General features: G+C 47.2%; 1 protein-coding gene and 1 pseudogene across 1 annotated transcript; both read left to right on the top strand.

The window, feature by feature from the left end:
* The first annotated feature begins 1,971 nt into the window (after positions 1-1,971).
* Positions 1,972-8,938, top strand: LOC147378937 (carbonyl reductase [NADPH] 1). The gene is made up of 3 exons (XM_086415295.1): positions 1,972-2,383; positions 2,896-3,003; positions 8,261-8,938. Exons 1-3 carry the CDS (start codon positions 2,095-2,097, stop codon positions 8,695-8,697), a joined length of 834 nt encoding a protein of 277 aa, XP_086271421.1. The 5' UTR covers positions 1,972-2,094; the 3' UTR covers positions 8,698-8,938.
* A 745-nt stretch (positions 8,939-9,683) lies between these two features.
* Positions 9,684-10,187, top strand: LOC147378936 (carbonyl reductase [NADPH] 1 pseudogene; annotated as a pseudogene).
* The last annotated feature ends 9,626 nt before the right edge of the window (positions 10,188-19,813 follow it).

The following is a 19,813-nucleotide window of genomic DNA, read 5'->3' as shown; positions in this document are numbered from 1 at the left end:
CAGGACCTGGGTTTTTTGGGCTATTTTTGCAAAAACTCCTGTATATCCTGGCTCCTCCCTTACCTCTCCAGAACAATCCCTTAGAGGTATCTGAAGAGGCTATATCCCAGGCTTAAAACCTCAGTTCAGTTCAGTCGCTCAGTTGTGTCTGACTCTTTGCAACCCCATAAACCGCAGCACACCAGGCCTCCCTGTCCATCACCAACGCCCGGAGTCCACCCAAACCCATGTCCATTGAGTCGGTGATGCCATCCAACCATGTCATTCTCTGTCATCCCCTTCTCCTGCCTTCAATCTTTCCCAGTATCAGGGTCTTTTCAAATGAGTCAGCTCTTCGAATCAGGTGGCCGAAGTATTGGAATTTCAGCTTCAAAATCAGTCCTACCAATGAACACCCAGGACTATCTCCCCTAGGATGGACTGGATGGATCTCCTTGCAGTCCAAGGGACTCTCAAGAGTCTTCTCCAACACCACAGTTCAAAAGCATCAATTCCTTGGCACTCAGCTTTCTTTATAGTCCAACTCTTACATCCATGTAAGCCAGCCAAATAAAATGTAATTCTCAACTTTCGTGCTTAGTCACCTAGTCCGAATCTTTGTGACCCCATAGCCTGCCAGGCTCCTCTGTCCATAGGATTCTCCAGGAAAGAATACTGGAGTGGGTTGTCATGCCCTCGGCCAGGGGATCTTCCCAACCCAGGGATGGAACCCAGATCTTCCACATTGCAGGTGAATTCTTTCCCATCTGAGCCACCAGGCAAGCCCAATATAACAATATTTGACAGATTAAACCTGGGCACAATGAAAATATTATACTTAATGTTAATAACTCTTAACATGCTTATATTACTTAGATCAACAAGCAAACATTAACACTAAGTATTTAATACTGAATAATTCCCAGTTCATTGTGAACCTGAAATTCATTTCGGTTAATTTCTCTTGCATTTAGAATTATTTGCTTTGTAAGCATTTATTTTTCTGTAGGCCAATTAGATTAGAACTCATTTACAAACCAATCATAACAATATTATCCAAAAATATCTCAACTTTTAGTTTGTGCTTTTTCTTTCAGTGGACAGGACACAGCACAGAAAGGAAAATGATATTATAACCCCCTAATTCCTCTGTTTTAAGCACTAACAGGTAAGGAAGAAAATTAATTTCCCACCACTGAACTAATTTATGAACCTTCTCAGTCTCCATTTCCTCACTTTAAAAATGTAAATAAAAAGATGAATCCTAAGGCGCTATTTGAGTGGGAGAAAGGGCTGCAACGCCCCTTTGCACCTGTACACTTCAGGAACTGCAAACAAGTAACCTGACAACCCTGCAAATAAACAGTGATTTAGTGAACACTCCTCACGAGGTAAAAATCAGCCAAGGCTAAGCCAGTAGCTTTGCTTTCATATTTACGGGAGAAACCAACAATTACTTGATCTCTACCATTTTCTTCCAACTTATTCCACAACTCGGGGTTTCCAAGACTTCAGTTACAGTGATATTTTTCAAACACCAGGAAAAATAAAGTTAGTACATATGATTCATTTCTGCAAGCGCAACCGTGAACACGGGAGAACAGGAGGAAATCTGAGGATCACTTCAGCTCAGTTCAGTCGCTCAGTTGTGTCCGACTCTTTGTGACCCCATGGATTCCTGCACACCAGGCCTCCCCGTCCATCACCAACTCACGGAGTTTACTCAAACTCATGCCCATGAGTCGGTGATGCCATCCAACCATGAGGATGGGTATCAGTTTTAAACTGAGCGTTTAACGTTCTCTACGTTAACCTAGAGAACACGACCAATAAGAATGATTCTCTCTGCCTCCAGCCCGCCAGTCGCCAGCAGCAACTTTTCAGGAGGACTGTTCGGAAAACTCCGCAGAAGTTTTCTCTCTACACACGCCGCACCTCTGGGGGTCCCCAGGGAGCCGAGCCCCGAGGGGCGGAGCCTGCGTCTGCGCCTGCGCGCTCAGCCCAGGCGCCCCTGGGTGATTCAAGCCAGTGATCGCTCCGCGCACTGCTGTCTCGCGCAAACGCTGGGACTCGCCGCTCCCTATTGAAGGCAACTCAACGCCCTGCACACCGGCCATGTCGTCCTCCAACTGCGTGGCGCTGGTCACCGGGGCCAACAAGGGCATCGGCTTCGTCATCGTGCGTGACCTGTGCCGGCGGTTCTCGGGCGACGTGGTGCTCACGGCGCGGGACGAGGCGCGGGGTCGGGCGGCCGTGCAGCAGCTGCAGGCTGAGGGCCTGAGCCCCCTTTTCCACCAGCTGGACATCGACGACCGGCAGAGCATCCGCGCCCTGCGTGACTTCCTGCGCAAGGAGTACGGGGGCCTCGATGTGCTGGTCAACAACGCGGGCATCGCCTTCAAGAGTAAGCAGCGGCTGGGTGCTCCAGGAGAGGCTGTCACCCGCTCTGAGCATCTCGGTCCAAGATGGACCAAATCTGTCTGGGAATCGCTGTAGAGGGGCTTCTCCCGCCTGTGGGGTCCAGAATGACTCCCTAGAGAAGGAGAAGGGAAAGGGGAAGAGGTGCGGCTAGAGGAATTGCGAGGAATTGGCTGCTCTCTAGCCGGAGAGAACTTTTAGTTTCTCTGGCTCAGAATCCCGGGCACCTTTTCCAGGTTGATGCACAGCCCCTTTCTGATGCACAGAGGTCCCATGTACCCTTTGTACAGCGCCGTGCCAGTGGTGTGTTCTTGCAAAACTGTGCTTCATTATCAACCTGGGAAATTCACACGGGTCCAATACTGATTGTATTGTGCACAAAATTCAACCGATTTTTACCTTCACTAGTTGCACACAAAATTCATGAGCGATACCTTCTTAGGGAATGTTACCGCGCGAGAACTGTTTCTTGACTCCACTTTGCTTTTCTCTTGAAAGCTGCTGACACCACACCATTTCACATTCAAGCAGAGGTGACTATGAAAACAAACTTCTTTGGCACCAGAGATGTGTGCACAGAGCTCCTGCCTCTAATAAAACCGCAAGGTGAGTCTGATTGGAGCCGACAGCAGTGCTTCTGGCAAGATCTGGGCCCACCTGGCTCTGGTCTCATCTACAGGCCCCTGCCGCTCCTGCTCAGCTTCCCTGCCCTCCACCGTGTCTCCACCCAGCCGGGTGTCCTGCACCCTGAGGTCCCTCCACACACTGCCCAGGTCCTTGGTGCTGTCTGTCCACCTGCTTTTTGCACATCTGGCTCTTTCTTCTCTTTCCCATCTTAGCTCAGAGGTTTCCTCCTCCAAGAGGCCCTTGAGCTGCTCTGTGCCCATCACAGGGGCAGTTCCCTCAGGAGTCCTTCCCAGACCTTCTTTCTCCTGTCCCCCTCTTCCTCAGGCTAGTGGCTCCTGCACCACCACCAGTTCATTAGTCCCCTTCCCCCCAAAGACTTGTCCTTTCCCCAAAACATCTTGGTAACTAATCCTGTCATCCACGCACCAGGAAACTGGAGGGCACCCTGCCCATACGTGGGAAGTAAGCCTGCCCGCTTATTGTCATTACCAGGTCCTAAATTCGTCCAGCTGAGTTTCTCCCCAGCCGTCTGCCCCATCCTAGCTCTACAAACAGGCCCTCCGCTGTTGTTTCTAAACACTTGTAAACCCTCCTAAGGGACCCCTTGCCCTTCTTGAATCCTTTTCTTTCTTGACAGGTTCACTGCCCCTCCCATAAATCCTGCAAGTGTGAATGAAGTCCAAGCCCTTAGTGTGGCTAATAGAGATCTCTAATCTGATAACTGCCCTTCAGTGTGCTCGGTGTTCTGGACAAAACAAACTCATTCCTCTAGCTTAAACTACTGTAATGTTTACCCTGAAGTAAGGGGCTGCGAGAGGAACCACCCCCCATTAAACACACAAAGTAAGACAAGCAGATACTTTAAGAAGGATTCCGAGTGTGCCTAGAGATTGAGGACACGTGTTTACAGTTGACACTCAGCTTCTCACCTGTTTCCCTGTCCACTCCTGGAAGGTGCTACTCCTTCAAACTTGGTTCACTAGGACCTCAGAAGTCAGCTCCTAAGTGTCCCCTGATTCTCCGAAGTGATGTCTTTGCTTTTTAACAGCCTGTCTGCATTTGTCATAGCTTTGTTCCCAAGCAGCTCTCACCTGATTTCATGGCTGGCTTCACCATCCGCAGTGGTCTTAGAGCCCAGGAAGAGGAGCTCTGTCACTGCTTCCACCTTTTGCCCTATTGGCCATGAGCTAATGGGACCAGATGCCATGATCGTGGTTTTTTAAATACTGAGTGTTAAGCCAGCTCTTTCACTCTCCTCCTTCACCCTCATCAAGAGGCTCTTTAGTTCCACTTCGCTTTCTACCATTAGAGACCATCTGCATATCTGCGGTTGTTAATATTTCTCCCACAATCTTGATTTCCAGCTTGTTAACTCATCCAGCCCGGCATTTCACATGATGTGCTCTGCGTAAAAGTTAAGCACGGTGACAATAGGGAGCCTTGTCGTACTCCTTTCTCAACCAGTCAGTTGTGCCATACAGGGTTCTAACTGTTGCTTCTTGACCTGCATACAGGGTTCTCAGGAGACAGGTAAGAAGGTCTGGTATTCCTGTCTCTTTAAGAGCCTTCCACAGTTTGTTATGACCCACACAGTCACAGGCTTTAGTGTAGCCAGTGAAGCAGAGGTGGATATTCTTCTGGAATTCCCTTGCTTTCTCTGTGATTCAGCGAATGTTGGCAATTTGATCTCTGATTTGTCTTCCTTTTCTAAACTCAGCTTGAACATCTGAAAATTCTCAATTCACACAATGCTAAAGTGTCACTTGGAGGATTTTGAGCTAATGGGAGATGAGTATAATTGTCCAGTGGTTTGAACATTCTTTAGTATTCCCCAACTTGGGGCTGTGATGAGGATTGACCTTTTCCAGTCCTGTGGTCACTGCTGGGTTTTCTAAATGTGCTGACATGTTGAGTTCAGCACTTTAATAGCATCATATTTAGGATTTGAAATAGTTTTGCCAGAATCTCATCTCTCCACTAGCTTTATTGATCGCAGTGCTTGCTAGGGCCCACTTGACTTCAGACTCCAGAATGTCTGGCTCTGAATGAGAGACTACACCATCGTGCTTATCCAGGTCATTAAATCTTTTTCATATAGTTCTGTATATTCTTTCCAACTCTTCTGGATTTCTTCAGCTTCTCTTAGTCTTTACCACTTCTGTCCTTTACTGTACCCATCTTTGGATGAAATCTTCCTTTGATATTTCTGATTTTCTTGAGGAGATCTCTAGTCTTACCCTTTCTGTTGTTTCCTCCGTTTCTCTGCATTGTTCACTGAAGAAGGCCTTCTTGTCCCTCCTTGTTATTCTCTGGAACTCGGCATTCACTTGGGTGAACCTTTCCCTTTCTCCCTTGCTTTTCGCTTCTCTTCTTTCCTCAGTTATTTGTAAAGCCTCCTCAGACAACCACTTCGCCTTCTTGCGTTTCTTTTTCTTTAGGATGGTTTGCTCACTGCCCCCAGTGTAGTATTAGGGACTTCTCTCCATAGATCTTCAGGCACTCTGTTTACTAGATCTAATTGCTTGAATCTATTCATTAGGTGCACTGTATAGTCATGGGGAACTGGATTTAAGTCGTGGCTGACCTGCCTAATGGTTATCCCCACTTTCTTTAGTGAAAGCCTGAATTTTGCTATGAAGAGCTGATGGTCTGAGCCCCAGTCAGCTCCAGGTCTTGTTTTTGCTAACTGTTACAAAGAATGTAATCACTCTGATTTCGGTATTGGCCAATCATTTGGTGATGTCCATGTGTAGAGTTGTCTCTTGTGCTGATAAAAAAGGATATTTGCTATGACCAGTGAAAGTCTCAAGGCATTCTCAGGATGCCCAGCCCAAGGTTAGAGCCTTGGTCCCACGAGTTAGGACTGGGTTGGAAAAGGAAGTCCTAACCTCCTAGGTACACTTACCAGGAAATGAACCTCTGCACCAGGTAGCTGAGAAACAGGATGAGAAATGCTGATGTCATCTCCATCGTGGGAAGATCCCACAGCCCCTTGGCAGGGAGGGAGCCCTGCGTCTGAGACGCAGCATTGCAGAGTGAAGTTTCCGTTGTTATGGTCAGAAAGGAGGAAAGGAAGAAGCAGTCATGGTTGAACTAGATGCTCTCTGTTCTCACCTGCGTTATTGGAGATAGTCTGGGGAAAAAGGTTCATTTGCTGTATGCCCTAGGGACCATTTCCAGAGACTTTAAATGGTTGAGTTTTGAAAATAATTTTCACAAGTCATTCTGGGTGGTAGATTCACAGACTTCTTCCTTCGTGACTTATTTATTGAGTTTGAATGAAATATTTCATTCCTGTAATTTCTAAGATAATTCAGTTCAGTTCAGTCGCTCAGTCGTGTCTGATTCTTTGCAACCCCATGAATTGCAGCACGCCAGGCCTCCCTGTCCATCCCCAACTCCCAGAGTTCACTCAAACTTATGTCCATCGAGTCGGTGATGCGATCCAGCCATCTCATCCCCTGTCATCCCCTTCTCCTCCTGCCCCCAATCCCTCCCAGCATCAGAATCTTTTCCAGTGAGTCAACTCTTCACATGAGGTAGCCAAAGTACCGGAGTTTCAGCTTTAGCATCAGTCCCTCCAATGAACACCCAGGACTGATCTCCTTTAGGATGGACTGGTTGGATCTCCTTACAGTCCAAGGGACTCTCAGGAGTCTTCTCCAATACCACAGTTCAAAAGCATCAATTCTTTGGTGCTCAACTTTCTTCACAGTCCAACTCTCACATCCATACATGACCACTGGGAAAACCATAGCCTTGACTAGACAGACCTTTGTTGGCAAAGTAATGTCTCTGCTCTTTAATATGCTATCTAGGTTGGTCATAACTTTCCTTCCAAGGAGTAAGCGCCTTTTAATTTCATGGCTGCAGTCACCATCTGCAGTGATTTTGGAGCCCAGAAAAACAAAGTCTGACACTGTTTCCACTGTTTCCCCATCTATTTCCCATGAAGTGATGGGACCAGATGCCATGATCTTAGTTTTCTGAATGTTGAGCTTTAAGCCAACTTTTTCACTCTCCTCTTTCACTTTCATCAAGAGGCTTTTTAGTTCCTCTTCACTTTCTGCCATAAGGGTGGTGTCATCTACATATCTGAGGTTATTGATGTTTCTCCCGGCAATCTTGATTCCAGCTTGTGCTTCTTCCAACCCAGCATTTCTCATGATGTACTCTGCATATAAATTAAATAAGCAAAAATTAATTAATTAATTAATTAAATAAGCAGAGTGACAATATAGAGCCTTAACATACTCCTTTCCCTATTTGGAACCAGTCTATTGTTCCATGTCCAGTTCTAACTGTTGCTTCCTGACCGGCATAGAGATTTCTCAAGAGGCAGGTTAGGTGGTCTGGTATTCCCATCTCTTGAAGAATTTTACACAGTTGATTGTGATCCACACAGTCAAAGGCTTTCGCATAGTCAATAAAGCAGAAATAGATTTTCTCTGGAACTCTCTTGCTTTTTTGATGATCCACTGGATGTTGGCAATTTGATCTCTGGTTCCTCTGCCTTTTCTAAAAGCAGCTTGAACTTCTGGACGTTCATGGTTCACATATTGCTGAAGCCTGGCTTGGAGAATTTTGAGCATTACTTTGCTAGCGTGTGAGATGAGTGCAATTGTGCGGTAGTTTCAACATTCTTTGGCATTGCCTTTCTTTGGGATTGGAATGAAAACTGACCTTTTCCAGTCCTGTGGCCACTGCTGAGTTTTCCAAATTTGCTGGCATATTGAGTGCAGCAGTTTCACAGCATCATCTTTCAGGATTTGAAATCGCTCAACTGGAATTCCATCACCTCCACTAGCTTTGTTCGTAGTGATGCTTTCTAAGGCCCACTTGACTTCACATTCCAGGATGTCTGGCTCTAGGTGAGTGATCACACGATCGTGATTATCTTGGTCGTGAAAATCTTTTTTGTACAGTTCTTCTGTGTATTCTTTCCACCTCTTCTTAATATCTTTTGCTTCTGTTAGGTCCATACCATTTCTGTCCTCTATTGAGACCATATTTGCATGAAATCTTCCCTTTAGATGTAGCTTACTTTTGAAAAACATTAGAAATAACACGTTGTCACTTATAATAATAAAACTCATAAAACCCTTTGAGCAACCCCCTCCCAAAATACATTCCCTTCCTTCCCTAATGTCCTCTTTCAAAAGGTCAGGCCTGTCCCAATTGGGTATCATCCTTCTCGTGCTCGCCTTTCTATGGACTGATTTGTGTTGTATTTTAGGCAGAGTGGTGAATGTATCCAGCTTTGTCAGTGTCAACTCTCTAAAGAAATGCAGCCCTGAACTGCAGCAGAAGTTTCGAAGTGAGACCATCACAGAGGAGGAGCTGGTGGGGCTCATGAACAAGTTTGTGGAAGACACAAAGAACGGGGTGCACAGGAAGGAGGGCTGGCCCGATACCGCATATGGAGTGACGAAAATTGGAGTCACAGTCCTGTCCAGAATCCACGCCAGGAAACTGAGTGAGCAGAGAGGAGGGGACAAGATCCTCCTGAACGCCTGCTGCCCAGGGTGGGTGAGAACCGACATGGGGGGACCCAAAGCCTCCAAAAGCCCAGAAGAAGGAGCAGAGACCCCCGTGTACTTGGCCCTTCTGCCCTCAGATGCCGAGGGGCCTCACGGAGAGTTCATTTCTGAGAAAAAAGTTGTGCAATGGTGAGCTCATTCACAGCTACACCATGGATCAATTTATATTGCTGTCCCAGATTCACCAAACAGACACTGACAAAATTATCGCTGTGCAGAAAAAAAGAAAAAGGAATCAAAATATCCAGATCAAGTTCTCACTGGGAGAGGGCTGCTAATCTTGTAAAGAGTTTTCTGACTTCTTCTGTGATCCCAGGGGAGGAAAAGTGGGATGGGTGACAAATAATAAAAATAAATAATTCCTTATAAATGTCCCTTTGTGCAAACTCTTAAATGGTGAATCTGCTCCATTATCCGTAATAGTTGAAGCTAGTTTGGTGGACATGTGGGTGTCGAGTATTAGTTCCACTTTTCTATTCAAAATTTTTCAGGACAAACATCTGGAACCAGAGAGTCCTGGCTCGGCCATCTTCCTGGATGACCTTGAGCCAAAATCCAACAGGATACTACTCCCTAACACAGGGAAACCTGCTCAGTGTTACATGACAGCCTGGGAAGGAGGGGAGATTGTAGAGAACCAATACGTGTATATGTGTGGCTGAGGCCCTGTGCTGCCCAGCTGAAACTGTGGTGACAGTTCAGAATGTTGTCAATCAACTATGAAAGTGTTAGTCGCCCAGTCCTGTCTAGGTCTTTGCAATTCCATGCACAGCTCTCTGCAATTCCATGCACTGTGGCCCTCTGGGCTCCTCTGTCCATGGGATTTCCCAGGCAAGAATACTGGAGTCAGCTGCCATTTATTTCTCCAGGGGCTCCTCCTAACCCAGAGATCAAACCTGGGTCTCCCCCCATTGCAGGCAGATTCTTTACTGTCCCAGCCACCAGGAAAGCCCTGTCCTCCAATATAAAATAAAAAGTTTAAAGGAAAAGAGGGCTGTGTCCTCTTTTTTGGCTCAGGATACAGCACAAGGAAAGATGTGGAACCAGGAGTGGTGTTTATTAACCTTACGGAACATTTGATCCCTCCTTAAGCAGAAAGAAGGCAGGGCCTCCTCCTTCTGAAGTAATCACTGCACTGTATCCCAGGACACAGTTCTTTGCCTTCTGGACTGTGGCACGTCTCCACGTCCCACTCCGCACCACCCCATCTGTCTCCAGCCTTGTCAACTCTAATCCAAAGGGCCCTGTCCACAGGCCATGTCGTCCTCCACCCGCGTGGCGCTGGTCACTGAGGCCAACAAGGGCCTCGGTTTTGCCATCGTGCATGACCCATGTCGGCGGTTCCTGGGGAATGTAGTGCTCATGGCGCGGGACAAGATGGGAGTCAGGCGGCTGTGCAGCAGCTGGACATTGATTACCTGCAGAGCATCCGGGCCCTGCGCGACTTCCTGCGAAAGGAGTACGGGGGCCTCGACGTGCTCCTGGTCAACAATGCAGCCATCGCCTTCCAGCTTAAGTGAGTGGGAGCTGGGGGGTTACAGCCACTGTGAGGGGAGCCAGATGGGGCGGGGCGGGGCTATTGCCTGAACCTCCGCCGTGGGATCTAGAACCCTCTCCCTAGGGATGGAGCACAGGGCAGAGGTCACAGGGAGAGCAAGTCCTCCGAGATTACAAGCTTTTCCAGCAAGAAGGCTTTATAAAAGCTTTGACCAGGGTACAGGACAGCGCCCAGATTTTCACAGTATTGATTTCACTGAACTTTGGATGAGTTGGGTTAATTTTTAACTTCTGAAACCAATTTAAAATTGCAGAGTGAAAAAAAACAATAATAAAATAAAATTGCAGAGTGGTACACAGGAGGTCACATGGGCTTCTTTCACTCAGCCTCCCCTGATGATGCCATCTTTTGTAAGTATATAGCGTTCAGTTCAGTTCAGTTCAGTCACTCAGTCGTGTCCGACTCTTTGCGAACCCATGAATTGTAGCACGCCAGGCCTCCCTGTCCATCACCAACTCCCCGAGTTACTCAAACTCATGTCCAGCTAGTCGGTGATGCCATCCAGGCATCTCATCCTCTGTCGTCCCCTTGTCCTCCTGCCCCAAATACCCCCAGCATCAGACTCTTTCATGAGGTGGCCAAAGTATTGGAGTTTCAGCTTTAGCATCAGTCCTTCCAATGAACACCCAAGACTGATCTCCTTTAGAATGGACTGGTTGGGTCTCCTTGCAAGAGTCTTCTATCAAACCACAAAACACCCATTGGTGCAATACCGTTCACTAACACCAAACATTACTAGACGAAAACAGATTTGACCGAAAAAATAGTGTATCAAGTAGCCATTTTTAGCATATGGCTTTGTTTATTAGCCCTGTTTTTCTATCCTAAAAGTTGATATCCCACACCGATTGCAATTCAGGCAGAAGTGACCATGAAAACAAACGTCCTTGGTACCCGAGCTGTGTGCACAGAGCTCTTGCCTCTGATAAAAAGCCGAGGTGAGTCCGATTGAGCCCAAACTGCAGGGTTTCTGGCAAGATCTCAGCCCACCTGCATCTGGTCTCATCCTTCTCAGCTGCACTGACTTACACCTGTGTGGTCACTCGGCAGGATGCCCTGTGGCCTCTGGTCCCTCTACACCCGGCCCGAGTCGTTGGTGCTCTCTGTCCATCTGCACTTTGCACATTTGGCTCTTTCTTCTCTTTCCCATCTTAGTTCAAAGGTCTCCTCCAAGAGGCCCTCCACGTGCTCCATGCCCATCACAGGGGGTGTCCTCTCAGGAGTCTTTCCCAGACCTTCTCTCTCCCGTGCCCCTCTCAGAGTGACCTGATTTGGGTTTGTGGTGCTCATCCTACCACATTCATTAGACCCCTGAAGACTTTTCTGCTTCCTGCCAGCAGAGTGTTTCTTCCTATGCCACTGACATGGTGTATTACCAATACAGGTTTCTAGATGCTAAACCAAGTATACATACCTTGGTCTTTAAGGTTCAGGAAGTTCCCAGACCATCCTCAAGTTCAATAATTCACTGTAAGGACCAAGAACTCGACAAAAAGCTATGATATTCAAAAGGACATGATATTGGAAAAGTGAACAGTAGTTCAGTTCAGCAGTGGTTAAAGGTGTTATAAACCAGGGTCTAAGAAGCCCAGTATGGAGCTGGGACTTGACGTCTCCCTGCAGATCCTGGAGGCACCACGCATTTCTCCCCCAAACAGCCTGTGTCAGACACAAGGGGCATTACCAAGCAGCGGGCTCGACCCAGCCTTGATGTCCAGGGTTCTTGGTGAGGGGTGGTCACGCAGGAATGGCCCACTGCCCTCGTGGCGGGCCCTGCTCTCCAGCCCATCCAGGGGTCCAGCTGATACCAGCTAGGCCGAGGCCCCCACCATACTCACACACGAACACGGATTAGGTAACCTGACCCTCGAACAAGTAATTGAGGACAGTCTTCTCAGGCAAGGACGTTCAGGCTTCACTATTACCTCCCAGATGTCCTGGAATAGGGCTGAAGCTTCCTCTGGCCAAGCTTAGCCCTTTACTTATAGAGAACACCCTCTGGACCTTCACTAAGACTCCCTTACATCCAAAGGATCATCGAGCATCTAAGTTTAGCCTAGATTTTATTTAACAGATACAGAAAGAGTACAGAAATAACATCTCTCATCGGGGGCAGCCAGACTGGGGTTTGAGTAGTTGAGAGCAACAGATATTCCAGCTTCTAAAGCCACTACTTCCATTTTCATGTGTTTCCACTGATACTAATTTGTTTTCAGCTTTTATCGGAAGATGGTCGCTTTGCAGTATTGTGCTGGTTTCTGCCATACATCCACATGAATCAGCCACAGGGATACCTACGTCCCCTCCCTCCTGAACCTCTCCCACTTCCCACCCCATCCACCCCTCTAGGTTGTCGCAGAGCACTGGGTTGATCTCCCTGAGTCACACAGCAGATTCCCCCTGGCTCCGTACCTTGCATGTGGCAACGTGTGCGTTTCCGTGGTCCTCTCTCAGTGCCTCCCACCCTCTCCTTCCCCCACTGTGTGCACAAGTGAGTTCTCTGCGTCTGCGTCTCCACTGCTACCCTGCAAATAGGCTCATCAGTACCATCTTTCTACTTTCCATACACCTGCCTTAATACACAGTATTCATCTTTCCCTTTCTGACTTACTTCAGTCTGTACAGTAGGCTCTAGGTTCATCCACCTTATTGATACTAACTTGATTCTCGCCTTGATCAACTGCTACTTGTACCTTCAGTTCAGTTCAGTCGCTCAGTCGTGTCTGACTCTTTGAGACCCCATGGACCACAGCTCTCCAGGCCTCCCTGTCCATCACCACCTCCCAGAGTTTACCCAAACCCATGTCCATTGAGTCGGAGATGCCAGCCAACCATCTCACCCTCTGTCGTCCCCTTCACCTCCTGCCCTCAATCTTTCCCAGCATCAGGGTCTTTCCAGATGAATCAGCTCTTCGCATCAGGTGGCCAAAGTATTGGAGTTTCAGCTTCAGCATCAGTCCTTCCAGTGAACACTCAGGACTGATCTCCTTTAGGATGGACTGGATGGATCTCCTTGCCGTACAAGGGACTCTCTAGAGTCTTCTCCAACACCACAGTTCAAAAGCATCAATTCTTCAGCGCTCAGCTTTTTATTTAGCATAAAACTGTTTGTGCAGTCTATTTAGTATTGTTAAGAGAGAAAAAGAGGCAAAAAAAAAAATTATTTCAGTTTGAGACAAAGAACTCTTTGAATGGGAAATCACCAAACCAGAATTACTGAGCATGGCCCGGCTGACAGGCACTCAGGAACAGACTATTGTGGAGAAAAGGCTGAAGCAAAGTAAGGAAACTGTGGACTGTCTTCAGCTTCTGGCCCAGGTGGCTCTTTGTGACTATCAGTCCTTAGGTTCCCATTTTGTCACCTTGAGGCATTTTCAGGCTTCCGTTTTGTTTTGCTTACAGAGGCCACCAAGGAATTAGAGCCAGCTCAGCCTAATGACCTCCGTGTTTCACTCATTTACATCATGGAAACTGGCTCATGGTTGGCTGTGCCGAGTTCTTCACCAACTAGTTATTTGCCATTAGTATTACACCCTGCAGAGACTTTACCTCCATCTCCCATCACACTTGGTCATCCCTATCGGTATCTTCCTATGGCTGCTTTACATGTGAGAGTGGACTATTACCAGCAAGGCCAGTGATAACCCCCGTCACAGGACGGTAGGTAGAACATGTGACCTGAAGACTAAGACTCAAGAGATGCTGGCACCTGGCTAGAGAAACACTCAGTGATTAACGATTGGTTCAATCCATCCCATGTCTGTGGGATAAAAATATCCCAGGGCTTCTGCTTGACTTTCAGTTCAGTCCACTTGCTCACTTGTGTCCAACTCTTTGTGACCCCATGGATTTCACCACGCCAGGTCTCCCTGTCCATCACCAACTCCCGGAGTTTACTCAAACTCATGTCCATTGAGTCAGTGAAGCCATCCAGTCCTCTCATCTCATCCTCTGTTATCCCCTTCTCCTCCCGCCTTCAGTCTTTCCCAGCATCAGGGTCTTTTCCAATGAGTTGGTTCTCTGCATCAGGTGGCCAAAGTATTGGAGTTTCAGCTTCAGCATCAGTCCTTCCAATGAATATTCAGGACTGATTTCCTTTGGATGGACTGGCTGGATCTCCTTGCAGTCCAAGGGACTCTCAAGCGTCTTCTCAAACACCACAGTTTAAAAGCATCAATTCCTTGGCATTCAGCTTTCTTTATAGTCCAACTCTTACATCCATGCTTGACTTTGGCAGGTCCTAAAGCAGGAGTGACCTTGGCTGCAGGTTGCTTCACTCTATCAGGCATCTGGGATAAGTGAGCTAAAAGAGGCTATCACCTCCTGCTCTCAGAGTCATATTGATTTCTCTTATTGCATAACCCATTTAAACATCCTCAGTTCCATTCCCCCTCCTCCCCACATGTCATCGCCTTTTACCCGTACTTTCTCATCCTTCAGAGGGATGGTGAGTTCCGTCACTGCTCATGCTGACTGCCCTCACAATACTCGCCTAACAAGTGCCTCCCCTTAGTCCACCCCCATCACACAAGTCGGGTTACACAGGCCCAGACTGGTGGACTGTTTAAGCTGCTGACTAGACAATACAGCTGCAGTTGCTCTTCCTCCAAATTGGCCAGATAGGTGAAGACACAGTCCATTTCATCGGGCCCTTCAGAATTCTGACCAAAAAAAAGTTTATAGTTAACTTTCTTGCTTACCAGTTATCCCCTGACTTCCAGATCATAAATTGCAAATGGGTCCCAGAACTATAGTATAGCCAGAAAAACGAAGGTTGAAATGAAGTAGGGAAAAGAGTGTAGAGTCACCCTGGCATCCTCCACACCCCTTCTTCCCCAGAGGAGAGAGGAATCTATCTGGGGGCTTCTTCCAAGGCTCCCATCATGCTGATTGTGGGCATAAGCTCACAAATGTCTGTAAGCCAACGTTTGACACAACCAGTTTCATTTCCTGTCCCAGTTCTGTATCAAACCTCTACTCTGAGCATGAAAGTGTGTTCCCTGGCCTGAGGAATATACCTCCTCAGTCCAAATCATGCAGTGTCTTCTGCTCCAGTACCATAATACAACTTGGGCACAAGGATCTACTGCTGGGTACACGGAGCCGTGCCCACAGACAGCATCGCACCTCATCAGGACATTTTCTACCTTCCCAGGGCTACTACCTGCAACTCACCTGCTCTGTGTCAATCCTTTGGCTCAAAGAATATGACTCATACCATGCAAAGACTTCTTCTCTCATGCTGTCAGATACAGCAGGAATGGGAGAGGCGTGGATGAACAAGGATCCCATCTTTGCATTCCTGCAGCACCCCCATTTGCACTCATTTCATGGGGCCAGGCCTCAGTTCGATTCCTGGGTTGGGAAGAGCCACTGGAGAAGGGATAGGCTACCCACTCCAGTATTCTTGGGCTTCCCTTGTGACTCAGCTGGTAAAGATCTGCCTGCAGTGCAGGAGACCTTGGTTGGATCCCTAGGCTGGAAAGATCCTCTGAAGAAGGGGAAGGCTACCCACTCCAGTATTCTGGCCTGGAGAATTCCATGAACTGTATAGTCCATGGGGTTGCAAAGAGTCAGACATGACTGAGCGACTTTCACTTTCATGGGGCCAGGTAGCACTTCAAATAAGCACACCTGAAAACACTCAGTGGTTCCAATTGCCTTCCAATTTTGGAAGTGGTTCTTCTGATGAGCCTTAAGTAGTTGTACTTTAATTCCTCCTAACTTCCCATTTGACTCTCAGAGTATCATGCTCATGTGACCGTCCCTTAAATAGTCTAGTTTCTGCTGCCTGCCTCTGTCATCATACAGCCAGGACTTGATTCACCACTCCCGAGCTGATATAAACCCAAACCCAAAGAAACAAGCATCAGTTCAGCCCTGTGAACTGAGTTAATTTCACCATCCTTCAACCTGATGCTCTCTGGTCAACTTGGAACTGCCATCCACAAACCCATCAGCCCTTTGCTGGTCAACAGAGGCCTGGCATAGAGCCCTGCCCAAGTGACCTAAGGTCCTCAGCTGGTTCCAGAGGAGGCCTTTGAGAAAAAGATGCTGTCTGCTTCTGAGTGCAGCAAGGAGTCCTCCAACCTATGGAGCTCTTTCCTCGATATACCATTTTCATTTTCTTATGGAAATCTGGGCACTACCCTCCCCATTATACCATGTCTTTCTCTTTAGTTACCCTAGGATCATGGTAGGGCAGGTTACAAGAATGTCTAATGCCCTTCACTCATAGTGAAGTGAAGTGAAAGTCACCCAGCTGTGTCCAACTCTTTGCAACCCCATGGACTATACAGTCCATGAAATTCTCCAGACCAGAATACTGGAGTGGGTGGCCATTCCCTTCTCCAGGGGATCTTCCCAACCCAGGGATCGAACCCAGGTCTCCCGCATTGCAGGTGGATGCTTCACTCACAGATGCAGTATAAATTCATCTTGTAGGAAACTGGTACGTGGCTCTCCAGTGGTAATCGAGTCCAACATCTCAGCAAATTGGGTATTCATTATTCTCATACATACCTTCCCAAGTAATGGTTTGTGTTGCATTTTAGGCAGAGTGGTGAATGTCTCTAGTGCATGGGGCTTCAAAGCTCTTGAAAGCTGCAGCCTGAACTGCAGCAGAAATTGAGAAGTGAGACCATCATGGAGGAGGAGCTGGTGGGGCTCATGAACAAGTTTGTGGAAGACACAAAGAACGGGGTGCACAGGAAGGAGGGCTGGCCAGATAATAATATACATGAAGTGGCGAAAATCGGCATCATGGCCCTGTCCAGAATCCAAGCCAGGAAACTGAGTGAGCAGAGAGGAGGAGACAAGATCCTCCTGAATGCCTGCTGCCCAGGGTGGGTGAGAACCGACATGGGGGGATCCAAAGCCCCCAAAGCTTAGAAGAAGGAATAGAGACCCCCGTGTACTTGGCCCTTCTGCCCTCAGATGCCGAGGGGCCTCATGGACAGTTTGTCCATGAGAAAAAAGTTGCAAAATGGCAATTCTTGCCTGAGTTCTACCCATAGGCCCCACTTGGTTACCTGTCCTGATTAGACTAAGAAAACACAGTGTTCAAAACATCTCCCCATGAAAAAAATGAAACATGCCTACCTCTATGTAAATTTCAAAGCCACTTTGAAATGGCTACTATTCTGTGAGATCTTTTGTGATTTCTTTTGTGATCCCAGGGAATAAAAGAAGAATGGATGACAAATAATGAATAAATATCAATAGATGAATACATGGTTCTTTATAAATGTCTGTTTGTTCCAACTGATTATATGCAGAACCAGCTCAGAAGTCTAATAGACCAAAATGTAGGTCAAGGAAAGTGAGAGTACTACTTGGGGAAAGAATTATCATCAATAGGGCCAGATGGGAAATACTTTTAGTTTTCAGGTTCAAGTGGTCTCTGTGAGAACTGTTCACCTGCTCTCTTTTACCAAGAAAGTAGCCAGAGACAATATATAAGCCAACAAGCATGGCCATATTGGGTCTGCCAGCTTTAGCTGACCAGCCTCTAGTATAACATGGACCACACCGTGAGGGAAAACATCTGCTCTGGTGCCTGTAAACACAACTCATTGGGAAAAAAAGCAATGTAAATGTGAAATGTGAGGGGGTGCTGGTATGAAAGATAACATCCTACAAGAATCTGAGACAATGGGGAAAACTGAGAATAGGTGGGTATGAGTGGGTATGAGAGATCGCTGTCAAATCTCTTCAGCATGAATGTGTCATTTTTGTGGGATGAGGTGTCAGGAGGTCTGAAACATTAGCATGGTTCTGCAAAATACACACAGAAGTGGAACACATAACTAGAGTAACATATGCATAACAGCTGAACCTAGTTGGGAGGACATATGGGTGACCACCTTACTATGCTTTAGGTTTTCTGTTTAAAATCTTTGGACCGAAACAGCCTGGCTCTGCCCTTTCCTGTGCAGCCTTGAGCAAAATCCCACATCTACTCTATCCCCTAAATTGTAGAATGAAGAGAACAGTCATAGGATTGCTGTAAATTGTCCAGGTGTCGTTGATACTGCTGAAATACATTGGAGGTGCCAAGTGTCCTATGTCAGGAGTCCCTGTAAGAGGGGCACAGCTGCACCCAGGGCCTTGATGAGAAGCTTCCTGCTGCCCAGAACTACGTCTGGGTCCTCAAGGCCCCAAAGACTGTCCGCCACATCGCCTCTTCACAGAAGCTCCGTGTTGTACAGATGCCCCTTCTGTCATGGTTACCTGACACTGTCCCCCTCTCATTGTCAGCCCTGGGGAAGTAAAAAGGGACAGCCCCTGAAGGCAAAGGCAGGGCCCTTCCTGAAGAGCCAGGTTGACTTCACAACTGTAGGCCTTCAACTAGTCTGTTATTTTCCTCCCCCACACCCCACACCATATGACAGGAGAGGATCATCAATGTCTAGATCAGCAGTCAGCATCACACCTGCTAGTTTGGAAATGGACAGTGGAATCACAATGATCATGCACCCTTAGTTCCAGAAAAATAAAGCCCACGTGATAAACAAGTTGTTAACTGTGACCTAAGACAAATCAAAATGTATGCACTTTTGGGATGTATGGGATGATTTGGGAGAATGGCATTGAAACATGTGTAATATCATATATGAAACGAGTCGCCAGTCCAGGTTTGATGCACGATACTGGATGCTTGGGGCTGGTGCACTGGGATGACCCAGAGGGATGGTACAGGGAGGGAGAAGGGAGGAGGGTTCAGGATGGGGAACACGTGTATACCTGTGGCAGATTCATGTTGATATATGGCAAAACCAATACAATATTGTAAAGTTAAAAAAAAAAGGCAAAAAAAAAATGTGTGCACTTTCAACAAACCTAGGGATATGTAACTTTTAAATGCAACATTCCAATTATGACCCTGCATAGTTAGAGGTTCATAAACAACCCTTCAATATGGGATACACTGAATTCCAGAGTCAGATAGCCTGCCCACACAGAAAGTCTAATCACAGGACCTATTGTCAAAAGCTGAGTTTCTATCAAGAGAGCAGGCAGAGCTGTGTCCTTAGAAGTAGTTGTATTGTTGCTCAGTCACTCAGTCATGTCCAACTCTTTGCGACCCCATGGACTGCAGCACGCCAGGCTTCCTGTCCTCCACCACCTCCTGGAGCTTGCTCAGACTCATGTCCATGGAGTCAGTGATGCCATCCAACATTTCATCTTCTGTCGCCCCCTTCTCCTCTTGCCTTCAGTCTTTCCCAGCATCAGAGTCTGTTCCAATGAGTCAGCTCTTTGCATCAGGTGACCAAAGTATTGGAGCTACAGCTTCCACATCAGTCCTTCCAATGAATATTCAGGGTTGATTTTCTTTCAGATGGACCTAAAAGGATTTGACCTCCTTGTTATCCAAGGGACTCTCAAGAGTCTTCTCCAACACCACAGTTCAAAGCAGTTACCCTAAGTAATTTCATTGCATCTTAGGAAGAAGCAACCATTCCAATTCTGCGGGTTTGATGGACCCAGCACAAGATAGTAACTGTACTCCTTCCTCTTTTTGGAGACCTACACGTGCATGCATGCAGCATCTCTAATGATTTTTATTCCTCTGTCAGGAATCCCTAGTCCCCTAATGACCATTCACCAAGCATTTTTGTTTGGAGGACGCTCACCACTCCACCCTGCAAACCACAGTGTATCTGAGAGGTGAATCAAAAGAGGGCTGTGT

Source organism: Bos grunniens, chromosome 1 (genome assembly GCF_055505025.1).
Source record: "Bos grunniens cultivar Pamir isolate PY7600 chromosome 1, Bosgru_T2T1.0, whole genome shotgun sequence".
Classification (NCBI taxonomy): Eukaryota; Metazoa; Chordata; class Mammalia; order Artiodactyla; family Bovidae; genus Bos; species Bos grunniens.
This window is presented reverse-complemented; position numbering and strand designations above follow the sequence as displayed.